The 27,960-nt window shown below is 44.0% G+C and overlaps 2 protein-coding genes across 6 annotated transcripts; both read left to right on the top strand.

Annotated features, from left to right (window-relative positions):
• Positions 1–264: 264 nt before the first annotated feature.
• On the top strand, positions 265–16,270 carry ppm1bb (protein phosphatase, Mg2+/Mn2+ dependent, 1Bb). Of its 4 annotated transcripts, none has more exons than XM_061755594.1 (6): positions 265–691; positions 7,360–8,202; positions 10,113–10,230; positions 10,319–10,430; positions 11,199–11,259; positions 11,822–13,778. In XM_061755594.1, exons 2-6 carry the CDS (start codon positions 7,372–7,374, stop codon positions 12,134–12,136), a joined length of 1,437 nt encoding a protein of 478 aa, XP_061611578.1. In that variant the 5' UTR covers positions 265–691; positions 7,360–7,371; the 3' UTR covers positions 12,137–13,778. The 4 variants fall into 4 exon arrangements, with proteins under 4 accessions (XP_061611578.1, XP_061611577.1, XP_061611580.1 ...); XM_061755593.1 differs by having other exon boundaries at positions 265–697; XM_061755596.1 differs by lacking the exon at positions 11,822–13,778 and adding an exon at positions 15,159–16,270 and having other exon boundaries at positions 266–697.
• A 5,912-nt stretch (positions 16,271–22,182) lies between these two features.
• Positions 22,183–26,323, top strand: six3b (SIX homeobox 3b). Of its 2 annotated transcripts, none has more exons than XM_061755598.1 (2): positions 22,183–24,893; positions 25,997–26,323. In XM_061755598.1, exons 1-2 carry the CDS (start codon positions 24,297–24,299, stop codon positions 26,120–26,122), a joined length of 723 nt encoding a protein of 240 aa, XP_061611582.1. In that variant the 5' UTR covers positions 22,183–24,296; the 3' UTR covers positions 26,123–26,323. The 2 variants fall into 2 exon arrangements, with proteins under 2 accessions (XP_061611582.1, XP_061611581.1); XM_061755597.1 differs by having other exon boundaries at positions 22,707–24,952.
• Positions 26,324–27,960: the final 1,637 nt, after the last annotated feature.

The following is a 27,960-nucleotide window of genomic DNA, read 5'->3' as shown; positions in this document are numbered from 1 at the left end:
CAACTTCCATGATCCTTTGAAGTTTTTTTTTTTTTTTTTTTCAAACCGCACCCTCGGGGGCGCTGATGTTTTCGCCCCCGTTTTGAACACCGCCTCTCCGGTGCACGAAGGTATTATTGAACGAGCGCGTTGCGATGCGTCAGTTAATAGACCAATGAGCGTGTCGCCTTCAGCTAATTGACACGGAAGCCAGCAAATTAGCTGACGTCTCAGCCTTTGGGATTTTTCAGCCAATCGGCTAACGCGTACCCAAAAATAACACCTCCTCTTGTTCAGCACCCAAAGTCGAAGGATAGCTCTGCTGCTTTTGTGGGCCTTTCAATTGAGGAGTGTTACATTTGTCACTGTTGTATGATATTGCCCTCTTCTCAGTCCCCCTTCTTTCTTTTCTTTTTTTTTTAATCTGAATTTTATTACATTCAAGTGCTGAGGGGGGACCGAAGTGGCGTCAAACATGCGTGAAAATCAACGCCATCCAAGCAGGGAACCACCGAGAGAGGATTTAACGCCGCTCATCTGAGGCCAACCGAGAATTATTATTATTGCCCCCAACACCCGACCCAACCCCCCCTCCCTCCTCGGTCAAATAAGGAAACTTAGCTTAGCGTTAGCTCAGCATAGAAGCTTCTAGAGGGCTTTTCGTCGACGCGAATCCAGCAAAGATTGGATCCGGGACCCGCGGAACGACGGGGTAAGCGTAAGTAGCTCCCATGCTAAGTAAGCCTATGTGTGTGTGTGCGTGTGCTAACGCGTTAGCTTTGGAGTTTGACATTGTCAATCCTCCGTAGGCCTTTCCGCACCTTCACGGGACCGTTTGAGTCAATTCCACGTTCAAGTCAATTCGTTTGACCACGTAAATGCGGCTTTGAATGAGCGTAAACGTGTGTGTTTTAACGTCGGGGCCTAGCAGAGCGTGAAAAGCCTTTTAGCGACAGCGTGAAGTTTTCAAAGTTACTGCACCCCTCCTCCCCTCGTCCTGTCGCCGTCATAAACTGCCGCCGTTGCTCCAATTGAAAGCTCCTTTAAAAATTGTTTTTTTTTAATCCGTAGTGGGGTTGACGTGAGTGGGCTAAGCTATGTTGTGGCAATAAAGCTCATTTTCGCCGGGTGGGGGGGGGGGTGACCGACGGCTGTTACAAATGACAGTTAGGTGGAATTTTTTGGGTCATTGTCAGTTGTTAGCAAGTTAGCTTAGCCGCCAGGTTGTAACAGGGCTGAGATTACACTTGCACCAGACACACACACTATGTAAAAATACACAGTGGTACCTTGAGATACGAATTTAAGTCATTCCGTGACCAGGCGCTTAAGTCAAAACACCAGTATCGCAAGTCATCTTTCCCCATTGAAATGAATGGAAGTGCCATCAATACGTTACGGCCTCCCACAAAACCAAATATTTGATTGTGGCACAACATGTTTGTTTAATAGGGCTGTTCACGAATCTGTGGCGACTCGAATTGGCATTCGAGTCCTCAGGGGGGGAAAAAAAAATGCTGAGTCAAACTTTTGGGGATTTGAACCACAGTGAATCAAATAACAATACCGTATTCTGACGAGAGCTGCACCTGCTGCCACGCTGCATTTACTTAAAACACCAAGATATTTCACCGTTTTAGCCTTTTTTGTGGCCGATGTCATTTAGACATATAGTTCAGGCCAGAATTCGGAGACGTTGACTTGTCAAAATTACCGTGACGTCTCAGACAGTGTCATTTTCCCTAAAAGCGCGACTTAACTAGCGCAAATGGAACATTATTATCTAAGAAGAGTCATGTGGGCAGTAAAACGTCTTAAAATTATTAAAGGGAAGCTCTGGATCGCTACTTGCAGTGGTGGAAGTTAACAATTGATCAGCTGGTAAAGTAAGGTGCATTAAATGCAGCATATGTATTTAAAAAAATACATCATCGTAGAAGTTTATCACCCTGCTTTTTCCGGCGTTAACCCCACGCATTTGGAGGTATCGTAGTACAAAAAAACACGGATAGGTGTTTTTTTCACCAAATAGTTTCTTTTATGTTCTATGGAAGAAATCTTAAAATTTGCAAATGGCACATGCTAAAAGAGTCACTATAAGGATAATAATTCTTGGCAGTGGTTAATAATTGTGATACACCAACTGTAAGAACAGACCTAACGTAGATTATTAGCTTGTTTTGTGGGCTAGCGAAGCATTCCAACACCAAATGCCACGTGTCACATACTAACTTGCCGCCATATATTCCGTTTATATATTTAGCGACACATTGCATTCCGCATTACACACATCTCAAGCTCCCCCTTTATAGGGTGACTATATTTGGTAAAATCCATGAAATGCAATCTGTACTGTAGCGAGCCTCATCCGCGTGATATGGCGATAGCCACACAAGCTGAAACATAACTTAAAACGGTGTGGCTTTCTGGTATAATTTGGGCATAATTTCTTTCACATTAATTTGACCAAGCAGAGGCTAATGTGAGTAGCATGTAGCTGAAAGCCTCAGAGAATCTTGTCTACGAACTTCTTTCCTTTTCCGTCACACATCTTGCGAGGCGTCTTAAAAGGATGAGTACTTTTACTGTATTTCTGGCGATTTGGCCATAATTAAAAATTAAAAGCAAATGTCAATGCGATTGCCTTCCACCAGGCTCCTTGTCATACGGAAATAATGTGAAAATGGTCTCGTTCGTTTTGTCAGTTTCTTAGTTGGAACTATACTTGCTAGACAATTTTTTTGAAAAAAAGTCATTAGGGGGATCCGAAAAGTCGCTAAATGTAGCGACGGAACGAGTTGGCAACACGGGTTCTGCTTTTGTTAACTAGCTCTTCTCTGTTTACACCCATGTTGTTAGTGTAAGCAGTGCATCTCAGCGATGGCAGTGTTTAAACTACAGAAGTTCCTAAATAAAATTGTCTTGACAAACCTTGTCTTTCCAAATTAAATTAACTGATAAAACGTATTGATTGCGCAGCCCTGCAACAGTGCTTAATCAATTTTTTAAAAAGTATCGGTGTATTTACATTTCGGGACTCCGTGACATTACCTGGCATTGGGCGCGTATGCCACACCTTGCTTGCTGGCCGATAAAGCCACGGTGCACAGACAAAAGATGCTGATTAAAAAAAAAGAAAATAAAAAAACACTTGACGTGGCTGAGCAAGCAACAAGTCAGTTAGCAAAAAGTGCTTTCACCCACGAAGTGTCTAATTTCTCAGGTTTGCTACAATAAAAGCCAGACTAAGTGATATATAAACACCTCAAGGCATGTAAGTAGAGTGTGTATTCACCTGCGGAAAATGTCAGATGGCGGAAAGGAGATAAAGAAGCATGTAGTGATTTGAAATCTATTTGGGGATTGGCGGATGACGCGGAAGTTGTTTGTGGTTATAGACAGGCCTGCTGTTCTAGCACCACGTCGCGTTGTAGTCCATTAAAACCTGCTGTAGTATGAAGGAGACGGGTGCGCAAGTTAAACCCTGTTGTCGCTTGGAGGCCGGCCACCTTCAAATGGCGGACCGCGGTCCGGGTCTGGCCTCCGGCTGCCACAAACGATTATTTTGATAGTCGAATAGTCACCGCTAATTTTTGCGATTGAGTCGGGCCGAAACCCCCTATGTCCAAATTTGGTCAGTTCCATATTTTTTCCAAGTTTTGAAAATAGCTTGCGCTCTTAGACCATGCATTGCAAACCCTTTGCAACCGGACCCCTCAGAATTTTAATTGAAGTGCCCTGTTATACGGTTAGGTGAATGGTGGAGAACGGTTTCTATGTTGTGGGTATTCGTGCACAAGGAATGTTTTTTTTTAACAAAACAACCCAAAAAAATTACATTATGTACAATTTAATTTACAATTTTGAATTTAAAAAGTGTGAGAAATTATAAAATTAAACAATTTTCAATTATTGAAATAATTTGAAATCAACTTGTGACATCTTGTAACGACTTTAGTCACAGTTTGTATTTTTAATTTTAAAAAGCGTGTGCTATCGTTCAGCATTTAAAATTTTTCTGCTAACCTTTTGAGGCAGGTAGTGAGAATTGTAACCAAGCCATATAATTTTCTCTAACGATAAGCGGTTCAGAAAATGGATGGATGAAATTCCTATAGCTTAATGGCTTAATGCTATGATATAATGTGAACCGCCATAGGGTGTGCTAATGGACATAAGCATAGATGTTACAGTAATTATAATCCTTCAAACAGCTGCTACTTTACCCACACGGTGTAGCATCACATACACACAGAGCATACAACTACACATTGCAAGCATATATTTGAAACATGGTACTGTATTATACTGAATGGGACTTGCTCTTCTTCTTGCTGTTAGTCACACTGCGTCTCTTCCAGCAGACCTTAGTACGGCCTGGCATATTGTGGCACAATGTGGTACTACATTGAAGGCACACAACATCTGTATTCTGTTAAAACAACATGAAAAAAGATGGCCTAGAAAGCCACAATCTACCAGGTGTTCACTGTATGTCAAAGTGTGGGAGACCTCCAAACAAGTTAGTCATCAGAATTAGCGCCTAAAAGCTTTAGTGCTAACCGCAGCTCCTCTTTAGAGCAACACAATCCGCAGCGTTACGTAATCTCCCCCAAACCCAACCTTCCACTTCCCACTTCGTAGTCACTACTTTTTGGCAGACAAGCGTCTGGGGGTGGGTTTTGGGGTTGAGCCGCGGTCACAGTGCAGGTGACGAGATGTTTTTGAAGGGCTAAACGGTCGCTTTGCGGACTTCCTGGTGTCAAGATGTGTCGTCGTAACGTCGCGTGTTTATTTTGACCGCGCTTCTGCGCGTTGTATCCTTTCAGAACTTTTTAAAGGCAGGATGATGCAATGCCCCTTCCTTCTCGTGTGTGTGTGTCATTGAATGAAGCTAAGCCTGGATGTTTGCGCTGCAGGGTGGGTGGTTGCCAGGTGACGGCAGGGTGTTTGTTTTATTTTTAGCCGGAATCACTTCTGGCTCGAACATACCAGATTTCTGCACTCGCGTTCTTCCCGACGTCGCCCGCACGCTGAGAGGTGGGGGGGATTCGTTTTCCACAATGGCGGCATGGACAACCGTCCCGCCCTGGCCGTGAAACCTAAAGCGGCTCCGGTGTATTAATAGAGATTCTTCTCTCTCTCTCTCTCTCTCTCTCTCTCACTCACTCACTCACTCACTCACTCGCTCACTCACTCACTCACACGCAGACACACACAGTCCAATGAAAACAGTTGTAGTCGCTCATTTCGTGTAGCGGCTGCCTTTTTTGGGCACATGCCCCCGCCATGCATGGAAGGTAAAACACTAATGGCCCATAAAAGTTTTTATTTTGGACACCATATTTCTAAATGTCGAGCAGTGAAATTACGAGGAAGTGCCGCTATCCAATATGTTCAAGTTGATCATTATTGATATTTCTTTCTGAATGAATGAATGAATGCATAGAACTTTTAAATGCTGTACAGCTAGATCTGGATGAAATAATTTTAACATCTCAGATTATTTTAGGTAAATTTTGTTTGAGAGAAGAGAGGAGAGGAGAAGCAGCAGTAAAACAGGCCAAAATCCACATGTCAAGGTGTGAGGCAGGTCAAGAGACTAGTTCCATAAACTAATTGTGGTTTAACCAAATCAGAGAGTGTAGGACTAAGTTTTAAGTCTGGATTTAGACATTTCTACAGAGGTAGCCCCTCTAATTTCTGTGGGTAGGTCATCCCAGAGTAATGGAGTCTGAATCGGGAATGTTCTCGAACCTGCTCCTGGCTTCTCTCTAGCTCTCGGAACCACCAAAAGACCATCGTTGAAGTCTGACGTCGACTTGATCCGATGCCCTATTCCCACCCTGATATTTCCCCAACTCGCCAGGTAGAGTTCTGACCCACTGCTGACGCTCCGGCGTGACGCTGGGTTTCCTGGCCAACTTGGCTAATAGCATTAGCCAGCCCGCGTGGCTCTGTGTGTACTGGAAGAGGCTTTTACAGACAGCGCTGTAATCCTCCACCTCCCCTCTTCCTCCTCGTTAGCGATCCTTGTCTTTATTGTCAGGAACTCTGTTAAGTCATTAAAAGCACTCAATCACTTACGAAGCGTTATAGTCCTGCCAAAACAAAACAAAACAAGCAGATGATTTACGGAGGCCTCATTTGAACGGATACTTGGGTAATGTTTCAAATACTGGTGGTGGTGTAACGCGTCTTTGTTTTTGTACTGGAGTTTAGATTTCTGCCTTCACTGTGGCAAACTGGCGTTAACGGTGGAGCCAGCCAGAACGTTGACAGACAATTTTGAAACAACGGGGATAACTTCCCACTGTGTTCGCGGCTTCCCGTATCACTCCGAAGCGGGACGTTGACATGCCTTCACACAGGCGTTGCGGCTTCACGCTTGTACATAATTAGATGCGTGGTGAGTTTTAAGCTAGCGTGTGGGCCAGCGACAATTGCTTTCAACACAAAGGGACGTGGGCAGTGAATGACGGATGGCAAAACTCAGGTCTGGTTGTGGCAGACGGCATTCAAACTCCTGTTACTACATAATAAAAGGTGAATATTTGAGTTTTTAACAACTAACTGATTAAAAAAAGAATTGCTGAATCAGTGAGCAGTGAAAATACAATAAATGGGGAAACATTATCTAGAATATGATTGGCCCTGCATTTGATTACCATTTTGATAATTTGATAACTCGTTTTAAACAGAAGTCAAGGAAACGTGGCAAGCTTTCGCACGCCACATAAAATGATGGAAAATGATGTGGAGGGCCGGATCGGGCCCGCTGTCCTCGAGTTTGACGCCTGTGGGCTAAGGCGCAGGTATCAAACTCACGGCAGGAGGGCGAATCATGATCAATAAAGCCATTGAAAGTGCACTGGCGGCTATGTCTATCCTCGACCACTTGTTGGGGCATTACAATACGTTCTAACTAGCGGTGGTAGGTCATATTGAATTAGCTAACATTGATTCGATTTGTGATTGTAGACATGCTTTTTGTACGCCAGTTGTTCTTTGCAGTAGACACATTGCACTTTGTTATCTTTGGACATTCTTTCTTTAACGCACTCCTTCCTCCTGACTTGCCACCATTGAACCAACTTATTTCTTCACAGAGTGGAGCATGAGTCCACAGTTACATTTTAGTCGGTGTGAAAAAATGGTCGCTCTGAAGCTTTGAGGCAGAGATTTTGCTTAGATTTTTTAAATATATTTGTTTTTGGACTCGTTTCAACCCTAGCATATGTAATAATATGAGGAGGTGACTACCGTTATATGTTTTTCACAGTCATAACGACGAGGTGACACGTGGCAAAAATGAACCTTGGGTGTCTGTTTTTGACGTAACGTTTTGTGGCTTGGCTTCTCTCCCTGGTTGGTCTTCAGCTGTAGGCAGCGATGGGTGCTTTCCTGGACAAGCCGAAGACTGAGAAGCACAGCGCCCACGGCGACGGCAACGGCCTCCGCTACGGCCTGAGTTCCATGCAGGGCTGGCGGGTGGAGATGGAGGACGCCCACACGGCCGTGGTCGGCCTCCCCCACGGACTCAGCGACTGGTCTTTCTTCGCGGTTTACGACGGCCACGCCGGCTCCCGAGTGGCCAACTACTGCTCGGGCCATTTGCTAGAGCACATCCTGTCCGGCGGCGCCGAGTTCGGGTCGGGACCCGGCTCCGTGGAGGGCGTGAAGGACGGCATCCGCGCCGGCTTCCTGAAAATCGACGAGTACATGCGTAGCTTCACCGACCTGCGGCAGGGCCTGGACCGCAGCGGCTCCACGGCGGTGTGCGTGCTCCTCAGCCCCAGCCACCTCTACTTCATTAACTGCGGAGACTCCCGGGCCGTGCTGAGCCGAGACACCAAGGTGGGCTTCTCCACGCAGGACCACAAGCCCTGCAACCCCCGCGAGAAGGAGCGCATCCAGAAGGCCGGCGGCTCGGTCATGATCCAGAGGGTAAACGGCTCTCTGGCCGTATCCCGGGCCCTGGGGGACTACGACTACAAATGCGTGGATGGCAAAGGCCCCACGGAGCAGCTGGTGAGCCCCGAGCCCGAGGTGTGCGTGCTGGAGCGGGCCGCCGAAGGGGACGAGTTTGTGGTGCTGGCGTGCGACGGCATCTGGGACGTCATGTCCAACGAGGAGCTGTGCGAGTTTGTGCGCTCGCGACTTCTGGTGTGCGAGGACCTGGAGAAAGTGTGCAACTCGGTGGTGGACACCTGCCTGCACAAGGTAGGCTTAAAAGGCGCACGCCACTCACCGCACTGATTAATCGATGAGCGATTAATTATCAATCTCTGGCTACCATTTAGAGCAGTTTCACATCCCTTATTTCGTCAATGCACATCTTATATGTTCGAAAAATCTCACGGTACACCGCCAAACAAAAATGTCATCCAAAAAAATATAGTGTACCTTGACTTAAGAGCTAAATTCGTTCTGTTTCCAAGCTTGTAACTTAGTAATACTGTCCTTAATTCATGGTGATTTATTTATTTATTTTTCAGCTGTAAAATTTTTGTTGTTGTAATGAATTTGATAATGCGGTGAATTTTCATGTACGTATATTAACTTGGGGGAGGGTAAGGAGGGGGCTTACGAGCTTGCTGCCTAAATTGCCATAGAAAAAGCAAACTTTTTAACGTTATTGTGCATCTTTTAGCATCAGACAGAACTCCCTGGAGTGGGACGTTGCCTGGTCTCAAATGGGTTTTCACAGCCGTTGCGGCATTGCGCAGTCGGATAATTAGCTGTGTGACGACAGCAGCCAATCTATTCCAGCGACGTAACGTGACAGGCAGAACAATGAAATGCTCTTCCACTAGATGGCAGGCGGTGCAGTTAACCTGGCTATCCACTTGTTGCCATTCATACAACAGAATAATAACTTTGTGTTCAACTAAACAGGCTCAGATTTCACACCCAAGTTTGTAAATATCTGAGTAATTTGAGACGAGATGGCCATAATTTCAGTATATTCATCTTTAGAACAAACATTAGAGAAGAGAGTGGGGGGGAAAAAAAAAAACACTTATTGAGGACCATTTCATCATTTTCTGCAAAGAAGTTATTTTCATGACAACATTTGGAATTTCTGAGTTATGTTGTCAGTCTGGTTCTGTTGGCTTCATCAAGCCGTGACCTCCAACTCTCACTGGAGCAGTTCGCCGCTGAGTGTGAAGCGGCTGGGATGAGAATCAGCACCTGCAAATCTGAGACCATGGTCCTCAGTCGGAAAAAGGTGGCGTGCCCTCTCCGGGTCAGGGATGAGATCCTGCCCCAAGTGGAGGAGTTCAAGTATCTTGGGGTCTTGTTCAGGAGTGAGGGGAGAGTGGAACGGGAGATCGACAGCGGATCGGTGCAGCGACTGCAGTGATGTGGACTTTGTATCAATCCATTGTGGTAAAGAAGGAGATTTACCGGTCGATCTACGTTCCTACCCTCACCTATGGTCACGAGCTGTGGGTCGTGACTGAAAGAACAAGATCCCGGATACAAGCGGCCGAAATGAGTTTCCTCCGCAGGGTGTCTGGGCTCTTCCTTAGAGATAGGGTGAGAAGCTCGGTCACCCGGGAGGATCTGAGAGTAGAGCCGCTGCTCCTCCACATCGAGAGGAGCCAGATGAGGTGGCTGGGGCATCTGATTCGGATGCCTCCCGGACGCCTCCCCGGTGAGGTGTTCCGGGCACGTCCCACCGGGAGGAGACCCCGGGGACGACCCGGGACACGCCGGAGAGACTACGTCCTTCGGCTGGCCTGGGAACGCCTCGGGATCCCCCCCGGAAGAGCTGGATGAAGTGGCTGGGGAGAGGGAAGTCTGGGCGTCCCTGCTAAAGCTACTGCCCCCGCGACCTGACCTCGGATAAGTGTTAGGAAATGGATGGATGGATGTTGTCAGTTGTTCATACAATTCCAAGAAAACCATTTTACTTAAACAGAAAAAGCAATTTCAATGAAACTGATCATTTTGCAATGGTATCATAATTTATTTTTCCAGCGCTGTATACTTTTTGTGACTTTTTTTGTTCGATTTTTTTCCAATGTAATTATTGGTCAAATAAGGTTGGCAAACACTGGCCGAGGCTACGCTTGGCATCTGGTTGTCTTTTACATCCGGACTGTCCATTGTCTGTCACGTTGCAGGGGAGCAGAGACAACATGAGCGTGGTCTTGGTGTGCTTACCTGGCGCTCCCAAAATCTCCGAGGATGCTGTAAAGAAAGAGGAGGAGTTAGACAAATATCTGGAGGCCCGCGTCGAGGGTCAGCACACGACCACATTTATGCACTCCGCCTCGCCTCGCCTCAAGACGTCCAACCTGGTTTCTCTTTCTTCTTTTGCGCTTTGTAGAGCTCCTCGCCAACTGCGGCGAGGCCGGAGCGCCCGACCTGGTGTCTGTGCTGAGGAGCATCGCCACTGAGAACATCCCCAACCTTCCGCTGGGTGGAGGCCTGGCTAGCAAGTAGGTAGTAACAGGGTAACCGTAACAGTAAGGGTCGGGCGATTTTAGCAGTTCAGTCGAGTTTATATGTCACGACGAAAGTTCATCCTGGTAAAAAATAAATAAATAAATAAATGAAAAATTTGGGAACATTATTTTTCTAAAAAAAAAAAAAAAAAAAAACAGATTTTATGGCTACACCCCATAATAGTTGTTATCACAAGTAGAGGTTCAGCAATTAATCGACAACCAATTGTTTATCAAATTAACTATTTTGATAATCCATTACTCGTTTAGAGACCTTGTTGAACTTAAAATTGTCCAAATTCTTGGAATTTCAGCCTCTCTCTCAACAGTAAATATTCTCCTAATCAGATTTCTGTAGTCGTCCATCAAAGCAGACTGATTATCTTTTTGTTTTTTCAAAACATTTGCCAACATCTGCTTTTACTTTGGGAAAACATTGGTCAACATTTTTGCCGATTTTCCGACGGATGCTAGAGACCAAACCAGTAACTGAATCATAATTTATGCTGGTGCATTTTCTGCAGTCAATTTGAAAAAAAAAATTTTTTTTTGATTAAAGGGATGGAGTAGTTTTTAAAAAAATCGAATTCATCATTTAATCGAAAAAATAATTAAGATTAATAAAACAATCGCTAGTTGCAGCCCTAATCACAAGTAGAGTAATATTATGTCGCTATAAAGCGCCAACTGACCTTCATGATGTCAGTTTGTGTGCGTGTTGTTGCTAAGTGAGTCACCCTGTGTTTTTTTTTTTTTTTGCAGACGCAGCGTGATCGAGGCGGTGTACAACAAGCTGAACCCTCACAAAGAAGAAGAAGAAGGAGTGAGTCTGCATTTCTGTCTTCTTTATTCTTCACCCCCTCTCCCCCCCAAACTCTCACCTCTTCAGCCATGCACACATGCACCCCAGCCAGCGGTGTGTCTTTGTCTTTCTGTTGGACTTTGTACCGTGTCGGACGGCACTTACAAGCACAATGCAGAATGCATCCAGTTCATTAAGTGTGAGTGTGAGTGACTTCAGCTAGACTGGGTGTGCCGAACACACAAAAATATTTGGCAAAGACGCACTCCTGTCAGTTCCACCACGAATGTTAGTGTGTGTGTGTTTGTGGTGTCTGTATGTCTCTGTAAGTACTTGTTGCAGTCAGCGTGTGTGTCTTGGTGTGTGTCCTAGTGAGTGTGCGTGTGTCTTAGTGAGTAAGTGTTTGTGTCCATTGCTCATTGCAAATATGGCAAAGGGTTGAGGTTCGCAGACTCGAGGCAGCGTGGGCACGACGCCGCAGCAGTCGTATTTGTCACGCTAGCGTGTTTGTTTGCGTGTGTGTGTGTGTGTGGCGGTGGCGCCTGCCCCCAGCACAGTCTGACCCCCTGGCGTGTCACCTCAGGCTTGTGCGGGGGGAGAGGAGGAGAGTGAGGAGGGAGAAGGCGGCGGCGGCGGCGGCCCGGCGGCTCACCTGCTGGAGGCGCTGCGCCAGTTCCGCCTGCACCACCGGGACCAGTATCGCGCCGTCCTGGAGGACTCCCTGGCCGCCTACCAGCTGCGTCCCGAGGGAGCGGGCCAGCGCGGGACGACCGACGACGACGACCGGGAGCGAACCGCCTCCCCTCCCTCTCCCCCCTCGCCCCCGCCCTCACCCGCCGCCGCCGAGTCCGACGCTGGCCAGGACGCGCTCGCACCAAAGTCCGATCCCGCCTTTTGACTCCCGTCTTGACCGCTCCTCATCCTCTTCCTCCTCTTTTCCTCTGTCATTTTTTTTGTTACGCTCAATCAGTAGTTAAACAACAACGTCTGTCTGTCTGCTCAAGTTCTGCCGCTTGAGTTGCCACCTGGCGCCCATGACAGCTTCCAGGTCTGCGCTTTCCCTCCTCCTCCCGTTCCCCCCTCCCTCGCTCGCTTGTCACCCAACCAGGCGGCCGTTTTGACACCCGACCGGCTAAAGCTAACCCTCATAGACCTTTTCGCCATGATGTCACACGTACTTCCGGGTTGGCAAAAGCGCCGATGGCACCATCAGTAAACAGACCCTTCCGTGTTATCTGACCACTGAGAAAATAGCTTGATGGTGTGAATGATGATTTTTGCCCGCTTTTCTATCACTGTGGTTTTATTTACCATTTGGCACAGCAATCAAAAATGAAAATCACTTGGAAGGGAGGTGAAACGCTGCCAATAATTTACATTGCAACAGGTAAGTTGATTCAGAAATGGATGTGATGAAAATTCAGATCATTGAGGGACTGGCTAATAAAATAAGGACCAACGGCACGGACGGGCTCTTTTGACGCTGAAATGTATCGCGCGCTATCGAGGTGACATTAGCTAGAAGGCTAGCCATTATGTTTTGCTAAACTACCCAAAAGACACCCCAGGCAAACAAAAAAAAACAAAAAAACATTTTTATACATACCTGTGATAAAATTCCTTCGAGGTTTGGTTTGGTTTGCAGCGGCTACTGCGCCGCCAGGCCGTCTTGCGATCGTCTCTGTACAAGTATTTACAACAGCCATTGGATTTATCCTCCTCACCCACAGTTTCCATTGGATTCATTCTACTTTTGTTTTCAGGGGAGACAATTGAGGGGGAAAAAACCTGAAACCTTTTGGGATATATTTGATGGCGCAACGCCAAACAAAAGTTAAATTGTAATCGTTTGGATTCAGGTTAGCAGTAGTCATTCGCTTTTGTGCTGCCCAGAAGTACCCTGACGCTGATTGTTAACAAACACTCTGAAAAGGTCTGTAAGCAAGAGTGGCTACTTATGCAAATAGATCCTTGGCTTTAACAGTATGGGACTTTGCTGACACCCTACCCCACCCTCTCCCGCACCTAACTCACAATGGAAGGGGACAAGAACTGCCATTCTGAACACACCCCAACATTTTCTTTTCTCAGAATACTCTTGTGCGCATGTGTGTGTGTGTTGGTTTGCAAAGTTGTACCGTGTGTGTGTTGCTGAGCAGGCAACCAATCATTGCTGCTGAGATTATTCTTTTGTCAAAACGTTTTTTTAAAGTTTGTTTTAAACTGCAAACTGCCTGTGTGGGTGGGTTGGGGGTTGTCTACCCCCTGCCCCCTTCATGTACAAATGAGCGCCACCTTGAGGCTTCAGTGTTTAAAAACTCCATCCGTGGGAAGGTTAACACAGCAAGGTTTTTTTTTTGTTGTTGTTGTTTTTTTTTTTTTTTTGGGTTAACTGCTAGCGTTAATTTAAGTGAGGCACACACTGATTCAGGTCACGCATGTATCCAAGGCACTTAATGTGTGTGTTTGTATGTGTGAGCGCGGTTACATGGGGCCAAATCAGTCTCACAAGGTAAACTAATAAAAAATGATTTCAGGTACAGCGCTGTCTTGTATAAGTGTTTGTGATGACTGCAAACTGTTCCCCAACCGTTATCGTCTTCAACCTCATCATCATCCGATGTATTCATCTGCAGGCATCATACATGACAAATAACACAAGATCAGTATGATTTGTTGCGGTTTGAATGTGATCCAGACACTGAAATGTCATTTTTCCACCTGTTTTGCGGAGCGAAGGGAATTCTGTGATGACGTAACACGACGTAACGCGAAGTTGAACACCCGACACTGTTTTGAAAGCGATTTACGTCACACCAACTGTCTGTCAAGTTCCATAAGCTTTTAGTTCTTGGTGCAATCGTATATGTTCAGTACTATAAACCACCACCTCAAAGGCTCTTGGACCTCCCAAATACAACTAAAACCGCTTCTTTTTTAGCTGCGGTCCACTTCTGCCGGTTTCTGTGTAAAAATAATAATAATAAACGTGGATGTCTTTTGACTCGGCTGGCCTGTTGCGTCGAAAGCAATTGTCCGCCAAATGTGTTCAACAGAAAAATGGTCATAACCATGTAGTAGAGAATAGACCTGACAAGCATTTAAGAGTGAGAGATATGATTTGCTGCGCTAAGAAGTGTCTGCCTATTTCTCCTTCGGCGAGGTCATTTATGAACGTGAACAGGCAGTTATCATCTGCCTTATGCAAAATACAAACATTCCAAATCATTATGCACGTTATATTTCTCTCATAGTTGATCCAAATGACAGTCAGAATTTTTATTTGTTTTTGAATTTAAATGTTTAGATTTTTTTTTTTGTTTTGAACAAACCTCCCGATAATTATTATTATTATTATTATTTTTTTTTTTAATCTAAAAAAAACTTCCAAATGATTACGCGCAATGGAGTTTCAAGACGGTTGACAGGTTTCCGTCCGAATGCATGACTCCGTCAGGCGGCACCCCCTTGCTGACGTCGCAGCTTTGTTGGCATGTGGTGGCCTTCAGCCAACCGTCCACTACTCCTTCCATCTGGGCCACCCAGGCTTGCACGCTACTAATCATTTCAACCCCAAGGGCGAAAGGCTAAAAAGGGGGATAAAGGTCACGGCTATGGCGCGGATCTCGGAGACATTTTATTCCAAAATATTCCTATAAAAGATCCTGCAATTGACTGTGTAAAAGCGACAGAGAAGGTCTTTCTGCTTGATAATCTTCTGAGGAAAGGTGGCCCCGCCCGTACCTGTTTTTAAGTCTCAACAGGTGTCCTCGTGATGCTCGGCGAGGTGAGTCACCGTCGCAGGTCGTGCGTCCCAATGTCTGACTCTTGAGGCGTTTCACCGCAACTCGGCAACGTTTAAAGCCGCCCTCGAAACTAACGCACACCCCCCCCCCCCCCCGTCTCTTTTACCCGCCCAGTGTGCCAGTGAGCTGGAAGACCCCTGGTAGCCGTGGCGACCGCCCGCATCCCCTCCACCCGGTGCTCGATGGCATCCGCCCCGTGGAGGAGCAGCAGGAGGAGGAGTCCCTCCATGGCGCCATGTTCTTTCTCCACTTCAAGGGGACTTTTGGTGTGTGTTGGAGTGTATGTCGGATGTGCGTGTGTGTGCTTGGTGCGGCGGGACGACGACACGTACACACATGCAGACCGCTTCAAACTGGGAGGGAAATTGTCAAGAGTTTTATGAACTGAAGCATTGTGATGGTAGAGATGATTTTTACCATTAAGTTTTTTTTTGTTTTTTTCTCTTTCTTTCTTGAATGTCGACATCTGACTTCACAATGACACGAGGACCGTGTATGTTTTTTGTGTGTTTGTCGAGAAAGGCTGAGAGAAGATGGTGGATAAAGACTTTGTACGCAATTCTTCTGGACTTTTTTGGGGGGTTATTTTCCCCCTTCAACGCCACACACACACACGACCACGTCCACCTGTGCACGTACTGTATGTGTTGTGCCACCCTCACAGGCCACACTGCATGAGGACTAGACGTTCAAGTACATGTCATTGATTGATTGACACGCACTTCCCCCCCCCCCCTCCCCAAAACCCTCCCCCAGCAGCTTCTGGACTGATTGGCTGATCTCTTGTCTTTGTGTCATCGTCACAGTGATGATAAACGGGCAAGAAGAAAAGGCAGGATGGACATAATGGATGTGGGTAAGAGTTGAAAGGGTGTTTTCGAGTGTAGTATCACTGGTTGGACTTTGGTTGTTGGTGAGGGGGGTGTGGGACCCTGCCCACCCCTTTTTACTAGCACACCTGGAAGCGCACATGGCGGCATGTTTTTTTTTTTTTTTCCCCTCCAAATTTAACTTTTTTTTGTTTTTTTTTTATAAATGTTGTCCATGAGGTTCCTTAGCTGCTCGCTTCGTAGAGTGAGTGACGTGGTCATTTAAAAAAAATAATCCAGTATGTTTCTGGTTCTCATGTTTGTATTGCTGTTGTTTGTTTGCACTCAACGTTTGATTACAGAAAAAGCGTCTATATATGAAATAAAACGAGGGGGGAACCCCGCCACGGACAACTACCCGACGTCCTTTTCTGCTGCGGAAGGAAATGCAGTGGGTGTTTTCAAAATAAAAAATGAGAGGTCAGTGTTTGAGTATCACCGTGAGAGATGTTTTGATCGCACTTTTGTTGTTACATTTTGTGGAACCTTTGTTACAAGAAATCCTTTACATTTTGGTGCAAATTGGAGAAAAAAATGCACATTCAATATTTTTTCCCCCACTCTGGATTCATGATAAACCCCACGTTATGCATAAAGGTAGAGTCCTTTATCGCATGTCCCACGACTCCCCTCATTTTGTTAAAATTTCCCACATTTGGTATACTCCCTTATGTTTTTAATTATTCAAATGTGTCAAGGTTGGTGACACTGTCCTGTGGTGTGTCAAATTTAGAAGACTTTTTCACATTCCCCATGAATCAGGAAGTATCGTGAAACACGGTGGGATAGTTTCCCCCGACCCAGAATGCAAATGGTCGAGTCCTGTTAACGAACAGTCAGATCCAGCCATTGCTGTTTTCCCCTCCCAAGAATCAAAAATGGTAGAGCCCTCCCTGTCTTACTCCACAAATCGGGGGGTAGCATGCTAATGACACTGTCATTTAATCATAATCACATTGCGTCTTTAGGGTTTTCTCAATCCTCAGCGGGATTATGCGATTTGTTAAAATGTGAATGAGCAATCTAAATATACTGTATTAGTAATAATAGCAATGGCAGTTTTTGAGAGGGGGTTTACATTCAATTTGGATGATTGTTTGGCACGCGTGTGCCCACAATCCACTTAAAGCCCCATGATGAAACAACAACGTTGACCTGTTAGAAAATAGCATATGTGCATCCTAGTCCGGGTCATTCATCTCCTTGCTTTTCATTTGTTTGTCATAAGAAAATCAAACAAAACATTGCAAAATGCACGTTTACCGTGCTAACCAATTAGCACAACGCTAATAGCCATCGCTCGAAAGATGGTCAACATTGTGAGCCAAAACTCAAAAGACAAGTTTAGACACAACCGCCCGTGCGCTTCCGATCAGGAGCTTCACTCACGCCGATTCATTTAGCACGCAGATGCTAACAGCCAGCCAACTGTATTCGCTGACGCCCATGTCACTCACCGGGCCTGCTTCTTAAAGGCATACACACTCAAAAGTCACAGATACTTCAGTCAGTAAACCGTGACGTGACCCCAAGTGGACAAAAATAATACCTGCACCTCGTGCGTTATTGGGTTGATTACTCCAATATATATTTTTGTACGATTAATCGGTGGGATCGGTAGAATACTTAAATATTTGATAGCTATGTGCCTGACTTTTTGCCTTAGTTTAGCTGTGGTGTTTCTAACATTGGTTATTTAAAATGGAATTCATGTTTAAAATTGAGCTCATCAAATTCTTACTTGATTTATTATAAATGACGCAGTTCTAATATTAGTAAAATAATCCATTTTACATTTACAGAAAAATGTGTCACTTTTGTACGGTCATCTGTTAATATGAAATTTCTTTTTCACTGCCACTGCCAAAATATATCTTAAAAATGCCTCACATTGGCATGTTAGCAAGTGGGTTACCCCCTACACCCCAAAACATTTTCAATTGTGTCCCCCAAAAATTACTCCTTGTTTTGATTGACGCCATTTGCAATCTTAATCCTTGCTCTTTTGATTTTTTTAATCTTATGGAAATGATGCAAAATTATAAGTCCAATTTCCGTATATGGTTCTTAAATTGTGTGTGTGTGTGTGTGTGTCCCTCCCTCCACTCGCCCGAATGTGCACGCTCATTTCTGCGTGAAGCATATGATTTTGAGTGGAGTAATTTAGAAGATGAGCGGCCGGCCATTGTTATCGGGATAATCTGGCTCTTGCTGCTCAGATAGGTTAACATGCGGCGGATTAGAGGGGGATTACCCCCCCCGACCACACCAGACAAGACCTGTTCTGAAAAGACCCCCCCATCCCCCACCCACACAATATGACCCCACCACTTGTTCCGTTTTTAATTTAGCTTTCACCATCTCCTTTCACGCACGTAGTTTTTGTGTGTGCTTAAAACCCGCAAAAGAGGACTTATGTTTAAATCAAATATCATATTTTGACCTTCTCCTGTGGCTAAGAGATGATTGGCAAAATATTAGAAATGCCTCATTGTTGCTGAATATTTGTTTAATATCTGACCGTGTCAATCTTTTGGGTTTTGTTTAATCTTTGAAAAGGCACAGTTGTGATTCAGCTCCTGAATTAGGTGCATTTGTTATCACAATAATATATTCTGACATCCTGCCACGAAAAAAAACAAATCATACCACAATAGCGAGTAATATATTATAACTATACTAATATATTGTTGTATTGCGTAATATTTAAAAGTCCTGACAGAGACATGAAATGTTTGCAGAGGTTGTAAATTAAAAAAATCTTATTTTGTCACAATTGAGCAGCCGCCCCTGTTGGTTATTCGAAATGTTATATCGCTGAAATAATTTTAAGAAGTCAAATATACCCTTTATGTTTATTTTAAACTATCAAGGAGAATGTATATATTTTTTTGAAGGCTATTGAATGTAATAATGATTTTAAGAAAGATATAGAGTGACCCCTTGCGATACGAGTGACCTGACTAACGAGGTGTTCGAGATCCAAGCTGTCGTCGGGCTGATTTATTTATGTTGCTTTGACATGCGAGCAACGATTTGAGATACAAGCCGTGTATGGTGGCCGTCAACTCAAATCATCTTTCGTCACAGCGAGGGGCACTTTGGCACATGAAGTTCAGTCTCGAACCTAACAAAGCAAAGAATTCCACGTGCATTTACAGCAACCACACAACTTGGCCTAAGGAATCTCCGCTAGCGTGATGCGAGCGCGTCATGAGAAATGCCATAGACGGGCTTGCGAATAACATATGTGGTCGTGTTACAATGCTTTGAAAGATGCATATTTGAACACAAACGGTGCATCAACACACATAGACAGACACGATAGCAATACGAAAAACGAATATTACTGCGGCTTACAACAGTTGTGAAACTTCTTCGTATGCCTCTGTCAACTATTGTACTTTCCCATGGTGGCCAAGTCGCACCCACCAGAAGGAGCCACAATGAATCAATCATGCACACACTGTTTAATTCTTTACATGATGTCATTACTGTATGTTTGTAAGATGTAGTAATAACAAATACTTTTTTTCTTTTTCTTTTTCAATCTTGGATGTTGATTAAATAAGAATATTAAAACAATTCTACTTAGTGTAAATTTTTATGTGGTCTTTATTCGAAGCCATTTTGGCCAACTATTTTCTCAGAACAATTATGTAGCTTTGTGAGGCTAATCATGCTAATGGCAAGCTTGCGTGCGGCAGACATTGTTTGCGCTCCAGCCGTTTGTGTTTTCACGGCTCGTTCGGTCACGTTCGCCATCGCTATTATGTCAAAACATTGCACACGTGATCGCGACACAATGAACGCGACGGCCCCAACAACCGCCTTAATCCGACAATTTATTAGTCAAATTATGCGATGATCTTGTTTGTCCATTTAGCAGGAAGGTGTTTTGTGTTTGCATGTTTGTGCCCGCCACCCATCTGTCGCCGTGTTGTTTGCGCACATCTGTGACAGGCGCGTAAATATTCGTGTCTCCAGATCAAACGGCGAGATTGGCGGCTCAGGTAGCACTCGACCTACCTGTCCTCATCTTGAAGCGTGCGAAGGTCACCTGCAGACCACGCACGCCTTTTCCTGCTAGGTTTAAGAAATAATTTTCCAGGACGTGCACCAAAAAGTAATGGATTTGTCCTTGACTTATGACCGCTGTCATAAAGTTGTGATAATAAAAAAAAAAACATAATATAATAAAATAATAGAATACCCTTTGATGATGTACAGTTGGCCTACTGGCCAACTAAATACAATCAATCAATTAATGAGAAAAACAAAGTAAAAAAACAAACAATTCAAACAAAAAGAAGTACAGAAAAAAATATTTTAAAATAGAAGTTCAAATAAATCCTTTTTATTAAATAACCCCCCAGAATTTGGAATGACATGCTTTTTATTAATAATAAAATAATACTCTTGCATAATCAGCAATGAACGTTTGAGAAAAAAAAAAAAAAAGTAAGACCGTCATTGCAGTCTAACACAAAAAGCAATATTTCCTCACATTTGGTCTTTTTTTTAAATTTCTTTATTTCGGTTCATTCAACCTATTCTGCAATACGTTTTGATTGAATAATTAAGTCCCGATTTTTTGTTTTGTTTTACTTCTTGTCTTTATGCTATGCTATGCTAAGCTAACACCTCCCGACGTCTTGTTAGGTCAAGACAATGTGTAGAAAAGGTGACCCCTGCCCCCAATCACCATTGGGCCACAAACTCAGCTGGTGAGTGTGCTTCCTACAAAAGTCTTACCAAGAGGCAGGAAGTGATTAGTGGCTTAACGAAGACGCGGAGCGGGGGTCTATGGGTGACCCCCTCCCTCTCCGCCTTCCATCAGGTAGGGTTAAAGTTTGGTGGCGGCGGGGTGGGGTTTAAGAGGTCGGTGTTAAGTTGTCGGAGGTCAGCGGAGGGGTTAATTAAGGGCTGGGGTCATTGTTTGTGGCAGAAGGGGGGATAAACACTCGGAAAGTGTCATCCAGCTTTACGCTTAATTGTCCCGCCTCTGAAAGGAAACGATCGACGCACAAGCCACTCGATGGTCGCCATTGCCGACCCTCCACAATATGGATACAGCTTGCGTTTGTGTGTTTGTGGAAAGTGCACGGGTGGGCAAACTTTTGTGCTCGAGTTTTTAAAAAAGGAAAAATGGGTCAGGTCATTTGTAGATGAGATTTTAAAAAAGTTCATGTGTATGTAATATAGTTTAGAGTCATAAAATAGTTATCATTTTTAAATATTTATACCTTTTTGTAAATTACACGTATCCATTTTTGGATGTCATTTTTTTATTGTGTTTGTGTAAATTAGGTAAGCTTAGAATTTTATTTGAATGTTTTATTTTTTTATATATTTTGAAATGTTACTTTTTATAATGTTAGCTACAACGAAACAACCAATTATTTAGCAGAATTTTAAAAATATATATTTTTACCTGTGAAAGGTAAAAAAAAAATGTAGGTATTGAAATGTAATTGTTCAACATTTCAATAAACCGATTTTATGAAAAAAAAAATGGCAAAATGAAAAAAATATATTCAGGCACTCTTGATAATGAAAATGCTCAATGGGCCATGAGTGTGTGTGTGTGTGTGTGTGTCCACGCCAACATCTCAAGTGGAGGCCAAGGAGATTTCCTGCGTGCTTTTAAATGGCTCCCATTCAGCGTCAATCCACTCAGCGGACACAATATGAGGTCGCATCTAATGACGGCCAACACGAGAAGAAAAACATCCGTCGCCGTAAACATTCGCAGTGTGTCGCAGTAACTTCCTGTTTTCTTGGTGATGGCGTATTAGTAAGAGTTGGGCTCAACATGATTGTGCCTTTGCTCTGATTTTGATTGACGGCGTCAAGATGGAGAGCAGTTTCTGATATTTTGGTTAGCTTGTTATAGGCTTAGGGTTATCCCTAAATCATAAAAAAAAATAATAATAATCTGATCACATTGGACTTTATTTTCATAAAATTGCAAGTGAATTCTTAGAATTCTCAAACTTTATTCTCCAAACATTGTTATTCTCATTATGACTGCTTTCAGGAAATTGTGTATTGTCTTGTAACGTTGCAGTTTTATATATTTGTTACATTTTTTTCCCCCGTAAAATTATGACTTAAAATATAAAATAAAATAGTGACGATTCGCCACAACTTTTTAAAATATTCCAACTTTTTTTTTTTCTTGAAAAAATGCCGATTTTATTATCATAAAATTCTGTGTACAATCACATAACTTTACAATTGATTATACAAGCTGTCGAAACATTCCAACTTTGTCTCTCGTAATATTGTGTCTTTATGTTTAGAAAATAACGTCTCTTTCCACATATTGACTTTAAAAATGCAACTTTTGTAAAAGTGTACCTCTTGTAGTTTATTATTATTTTTTACGAGTGTGCCTCTTCAAGCAAAGTAAAGTTGAACAGCTAAGCTAATGCCTGCATTGTCGTCAGCGTAAACGATTGACACGTGAGCTCTTATTACTGTTATTATTATGGTGATAATGACATCATAAAGCTGATTTGAGTACAAGACGAATGGATTACTTTGGCAAACATCATGCGAGGGAAAAGTGGCACACGGCTCGCCATCCCCGAAGCCCCCCCAATGCCCCCAATGCCCAATCTCTCATTGTGGCTAATTGGACTTAACCCCCTTTAAATCGCCCAGTGACCCCCTTTTTTCACGCCCGGCACATCTGCACGACACCGTTAAAGGGAGAGCTGATGTATGAGAAATGTTGCAAACTATGTGACGACATTTTTGTCATCCCCCCCCCCCCCCAAAAGCCACTTTTAGTTTGAGATTGATCGATTCTTTCGCGTCAACTGCCCTTCTATCCCCTCACTCGACCCAAAAAAGTGGCACACTCCGACGCATATGGCGCCGGCCCGCCAACATGTGTTCACGTTGATTGAATAATGCTCTGGCGTTCGACTCGTGCTAGCATGCGCGCTTTAATCCGCAAGCGTTGACGGAAAAGCGCGGCTTAGCTCGCCATTTTAGCAATATTAGGGAACAGACAAAAGTGATTAGCGTGGCGGCAGATCCGAGCTCTACTTGTCTACCTCGCGATCTATATCTGACTATAAAGTATATCATTATATATTTTCATAAAATGACGACATCCTCGTAGTTTGTGACCTTTTTCGTACATTTACTGCTTTCTTCGTGAAATTGCATCGTCTCGCAAAAATGACGCCTTTTACGTAACATTTTGACCGTCGAAACATTCAAAACTTTTTGGTCGTAACAATTGCGATTTTTAAAAAAAAAAAATTTTATGCTAACTGAATTTTCGTGAAATTATCTTACATTGTGGCTTTTTTTAAACTCGCTACTTTTTTCCAACATTGCAACTTGACTTTCTTAAAAGTACTTAGTTTGTTGTAACTTTAACTTATTTTCATTCAAATGATGACTTTCTTACAACATTGTGGCTTTGTTTTTGTCGCACCTTTGTCGTTCCCCCCCGTCAAAGGATTATGTCGAAACAGTCCAACTTTTTCGCGTAACATTGCAAATTTCTTTTCGTAAAACGACCACTTTCTTGTGCTGTTGTGACTTTTTTTTTGTTTTTTTGCAAATTTGCATCTTTTTTTCATAGAATGACAACTTTTGAGCAAAATGAAGCCTTTTTCGTGAAATGATGACTTTGTGGAAAGATTACAACCTTTTTCCTCGTAAACATTGCAAACGTATTTCTTCAAACGACGACTTCCTCATGGCACCGTCTTGCAAAATGCCAACTTTTAGGTAAAATTATGAAAGATTTGCAACTTTTTGGTCATAACGTTGCACATTGTTTTAATGGTAACGTTGAGAATTTTCTTAAAATGTCGAATATCTTACATTGTGAATTGATTTTTTTCCACATTTGGACTTTTTCCACATTGCTCCTTTTTTTGCGACTTGACTTTCTTAAAACGTTGCGAATTGATTTTCATGAAACGACCGCTGACTATTTTTGGCAAAGGTGCATGTTTTTTTCATAGGATGACAACTTTTGAGCAAAATGAAGGCGTTTTTGTCAAATGATGACTTTGTGGAAAGATTGCAGCTTTTTTCCCCCTCGTAAACATTGCAAATTTATTTTCATAAAACGACCACTTTCATGTGCTGTTGTGACTTTTTTTTTCCCTCTCCCTTCTTTATAGAATTGCAATTTTTTTTTTTTTCCTGGCAAATACTGCAAAACGTATGTTCTCAAACGTGAATTTACTTTGACGGGAAATGCGAAAGTAGTTTGCGGCCACCGTTGCCAGGGCGACCGTCTCCGCGCGTCCGTCCTATCAGGACCGCGAGCGGGGGTCCCGCCCCCTCCTCTCAAAGCGGGCCCCTCGGAGCCGCGCGGCCCCACACCGCCCGGCCGCGTCCCTTCCACATGGTGTTCAGGTCGCCTCTCGACTTGCTCTCGGCTTCTCGCCTCCTCCTGCGTCCGCAGGCGGACGGCGAGCGCCCGGCCGCGCCCGCGCCCGCGCCGGGCCTGTGCTTCTCGGCGTCGCAGATCGCCGGCGTGTGCGAGACGCTGGAGGAGACGGGCGACGTGGAGCGCCTGGCCCGCTTCCTGTGGTCCCTCCCGGCGGCCTCCGGCGCCCGCGACTCCGTCTGGGAGCACGAGTCGGTGCGACGCGCCCGCGCCGTGGTGGCCTACCACAGCGGCAGCTTCCGCGAGCTCTACCGCATCGTGGAGACGCACCGCTTCACGCGCGCCTCCCACGGCAAGCTGCAGGCCATGTGGCTGGAGGCGCACTACCGCGAGGCGGAGAAGCTGCGCGGCCGGCCGCTGGGCCCCGTGGACAAGTACCGGGTCCGCAAGAAGTTCCCCCTGCCCAGCACCATCTGGGACGGCGAGCAGAAGACGCACTGCTTCAAGGAGCGCACGCGCGGCCTGCTGCGCGAGTGGTACCTGCGGGATCCCTACCCGAACCCCGGCAAGAAGCGGGAGCTGGCGCACGCCACCGGGCTCACGCCGACCCAGGTGGGGAACTGGTTCAAGAACCGGAGGCAGCGCGACCGAGCGGCGGCCGCCAAAAACAGGTCAGACGGCGACCGTTCGGTTTCCGCTTTCTTCAAACTGCGATTGAACTTGCGTCTGACGAACTTTTGCCCGCAATTTGGACCGCTGCGTGATCCCGAAGCGCGCAGCCATTCCAACTCACAACTGCGCAAAGAGCAAATTCAACACTTATCACCGATATGACTTTTCTATACACTAGCTTGGTCTTTCTCTTCAATGAAAATAACTTGAGCTTTTCGCCCACTGAAATTTCATTATGGCACAATGACCCCCCCCCCCCTTATTTGTAAAAGCATTTTGTATCTATATTGCGTCCCCCTCAAGTTAGTTCAAGTGTGAGAAGGAAATCGACTGAATGAAAATATCTTAGTTTGTCCCGTTCAAACTTGTTTGATTGTGGCACATGCAACATTTTAGAATTAGAATCTTTCTCATTTTCTTAAGTTATTACTAATGTTGTTTTTTTTTTTTTTTTTTTTTTACAGTACGGTATTGTGACCTTTTAAATTAATCTACTGCATTCAAATATTCTTAATCTGCTAAAATTTCAGTCCAGCTTCATTTTAATCGAGTTCTTCATTATTTTCCTCATTATATTGTGTTTAAACAAGTCTACAGTGAAAATAACAATCGATAACAGATTTTTTTTGGACCATTCAACTTTTTGTTTAATTTATCAACACTCCCTAACATTCTTTACCATTTGACATTTGTTCAACTAAAAAGAGAAAAACATACTTCCAGCCTGCTCAAATATATTTTAACTGATTAAAAAAATCTTTTATTTTCTGCCATTTAAGAATCATATTTTTTTCCATGCAATTAGTTTTATAGGAGAAGATATTTTCATTTGGACATATATTCTTATTTTCACTATTTTTGTAAAATATTATTTAAAATAAAAAAAAAATATTTTCCCCATATAAAAATCATTATTCTCCACGATATATACAATCACGAAAATAACGATCGAGTAATTACACGTTTTCCCCATTTTAACAACTTCACAATCATGCGACTTTTCATTTCATCCCCCCCAAAAATACTTTTTTCTCCCCTCGCAGGTTGCTGCACCACCGGTTGTGTTCCGAGGACATCCAGCATCCCCTGGGCGGAGGAGCGTGCAGTCCGGACGTCAACCACGCGGACCGAGTCGACGGCCAAACTCTCCTCTCGGTGACGGACAGTGACTCGGACCTGGAGGTGTGACTCTTTATTGATTTGATGCCTATCAATAATATTGGAAAAACATTCAGACTAGATTGTGGTGGTCCCAACCTGCGGCGGAAGGTCAGCAATAACTCTCCCTGGACCCTCGCACACAGATTCTATGCAGCTTGTTTTATTTTTGCATTGACATGTTCCCCTGCGAGAATCCATATTTCATTTTTTTTTTAAATCATATCGCCTGTGTCCACTGCTGTAGACAATCACTCAAAAGCTTCCTTCCCCGTCTTAAGTCCTCTTTTAATTTAATGTTCACTTCCAGTGCTATACACTGTGTCCTTGTGTACTTGAAATCAAATGTTTTGCTATTTTATATGAATAAAAATATTTCACGTATTGTGGCTACTTTTCGTTGAGTGCTTGTGGCTTGTTGACAAATCTGTCATTATTGATCTTAAATGTTTCATTTGGTGGTGGTTGTTGTTTTTAAAGGAGTCATATTATGCATTTCTTTCCCACTATTAATATATGCTGTACGACACTTAGACAAACACAGAAACGCACACGTAGACACACACATACACACAGACTCACACATGGACACAAAGAAACACAAATACACACACACACACGCACACACAGACCGACATAAAAACAGACATTACACGCACACATACAAACAGACACAACTATACATGCACACACACAAAGACACAAATACATACACAAAGATGCACACACAAACGTAGACATACACAGACACACGACGACACATCCATAGACACACAAACTTCTTTCTTTTTAGTCTGTTGTTGAGCAGCTAGCATAGCAGCTAGCGTGTACGCTTGAGCAAAACTGCTAACATTAGCATTGATTTGCCACCCCGTTATTACCGTCAATAGAGTCGTTGCAAAGTTAGTAGTCAAGTAAATTGTAACTTCATTTTGCTGTTAAGGATTTAGCCAGCAATATTTTTGAAATATGTCTCCCAGGTGTGTGCGTGTGTGTAACAGGATTGCGCCAAAACACAGCAGAATAAAATATCGCCTAAAAAGTGTACTGCAGTCTTGAGCTGGATGAAACTAATGATGTTATATTGTATTATATAATTATAGGATTGGTTTATTACTTGTTTTTCTGGAAAACATAACATCGAAAATAAATAGTCACACGACTGAATGGAGATGAGCGCCACCTTTCGGTGGCTTATGGTAAGGCTCTCCTCCCAAAGACGTCGAGCAGTTGAGTTGTTTCCAGCTCGTTGCCTTCACTACTCGTCGGGAAATTCTAGGACTCATTAGAATGTTTTCAGTTCCGAAGCTATGAGTTACAAAGTGTCCATGAAGGTGCCAATCTGCCGGAGGCCTTCGCATCACTACTACCGACATCAAAATCTCAGTGACTTTTGTAATTTGCTCCATGGTAGCACTTCCTATTCATGATCACATATGGTGCTCTAAATTTCCAGGTATCTGCGAACATGGCATCCCAACAGGACATGGACATAAAGTTGAGTAATTTTTCTTTCTTGTTTCTGTGATACTATAATTTGTATTTTCTCACATGTCAGTCAACCTGGCACACTTCTTCCGTCATATCTCGTTACCAGGATATTAATCTTATTTCCCTGTCCCAAGTGTCGGTGAACACGCCGTGCTGTTGCGAGACGTCAAATCCCGGAAGCAGCGTGATCAACTGCGGCGACGCGTCCAGGTGACCAGCAGGGGTCGCACTTGGTCAAGTCTTCAACGCCACTACCTTTGGCAGCTATTTTGGCGGACATTTATTCACTTTTGTATGTTCGGAAGTTACGTGCGGTGTTTTGTTGCAAGCCTAACAGTAGTTTACAATGTTTCTTATC

The sequence above is a fragment of the Phyllopteryx taeniolatus genome, chromosome 19 (assembly GCF_024500385.1).
Source record: "Phyllopteryx taeniolatus isolate TA_2022b chromosome 19, UOR_Ptae_1.2, whole genome shotgun sequence".
NCBI lineage: Eukaryota > Metazoa > Chordata > Actinopteri > Syngnathiformes > Syngnathidae > Phyllopteryx > Phyllopteryx taeniolatus.
This window is presented reverse-complemented; position numbering and strand designations above follow the sequence as displayed.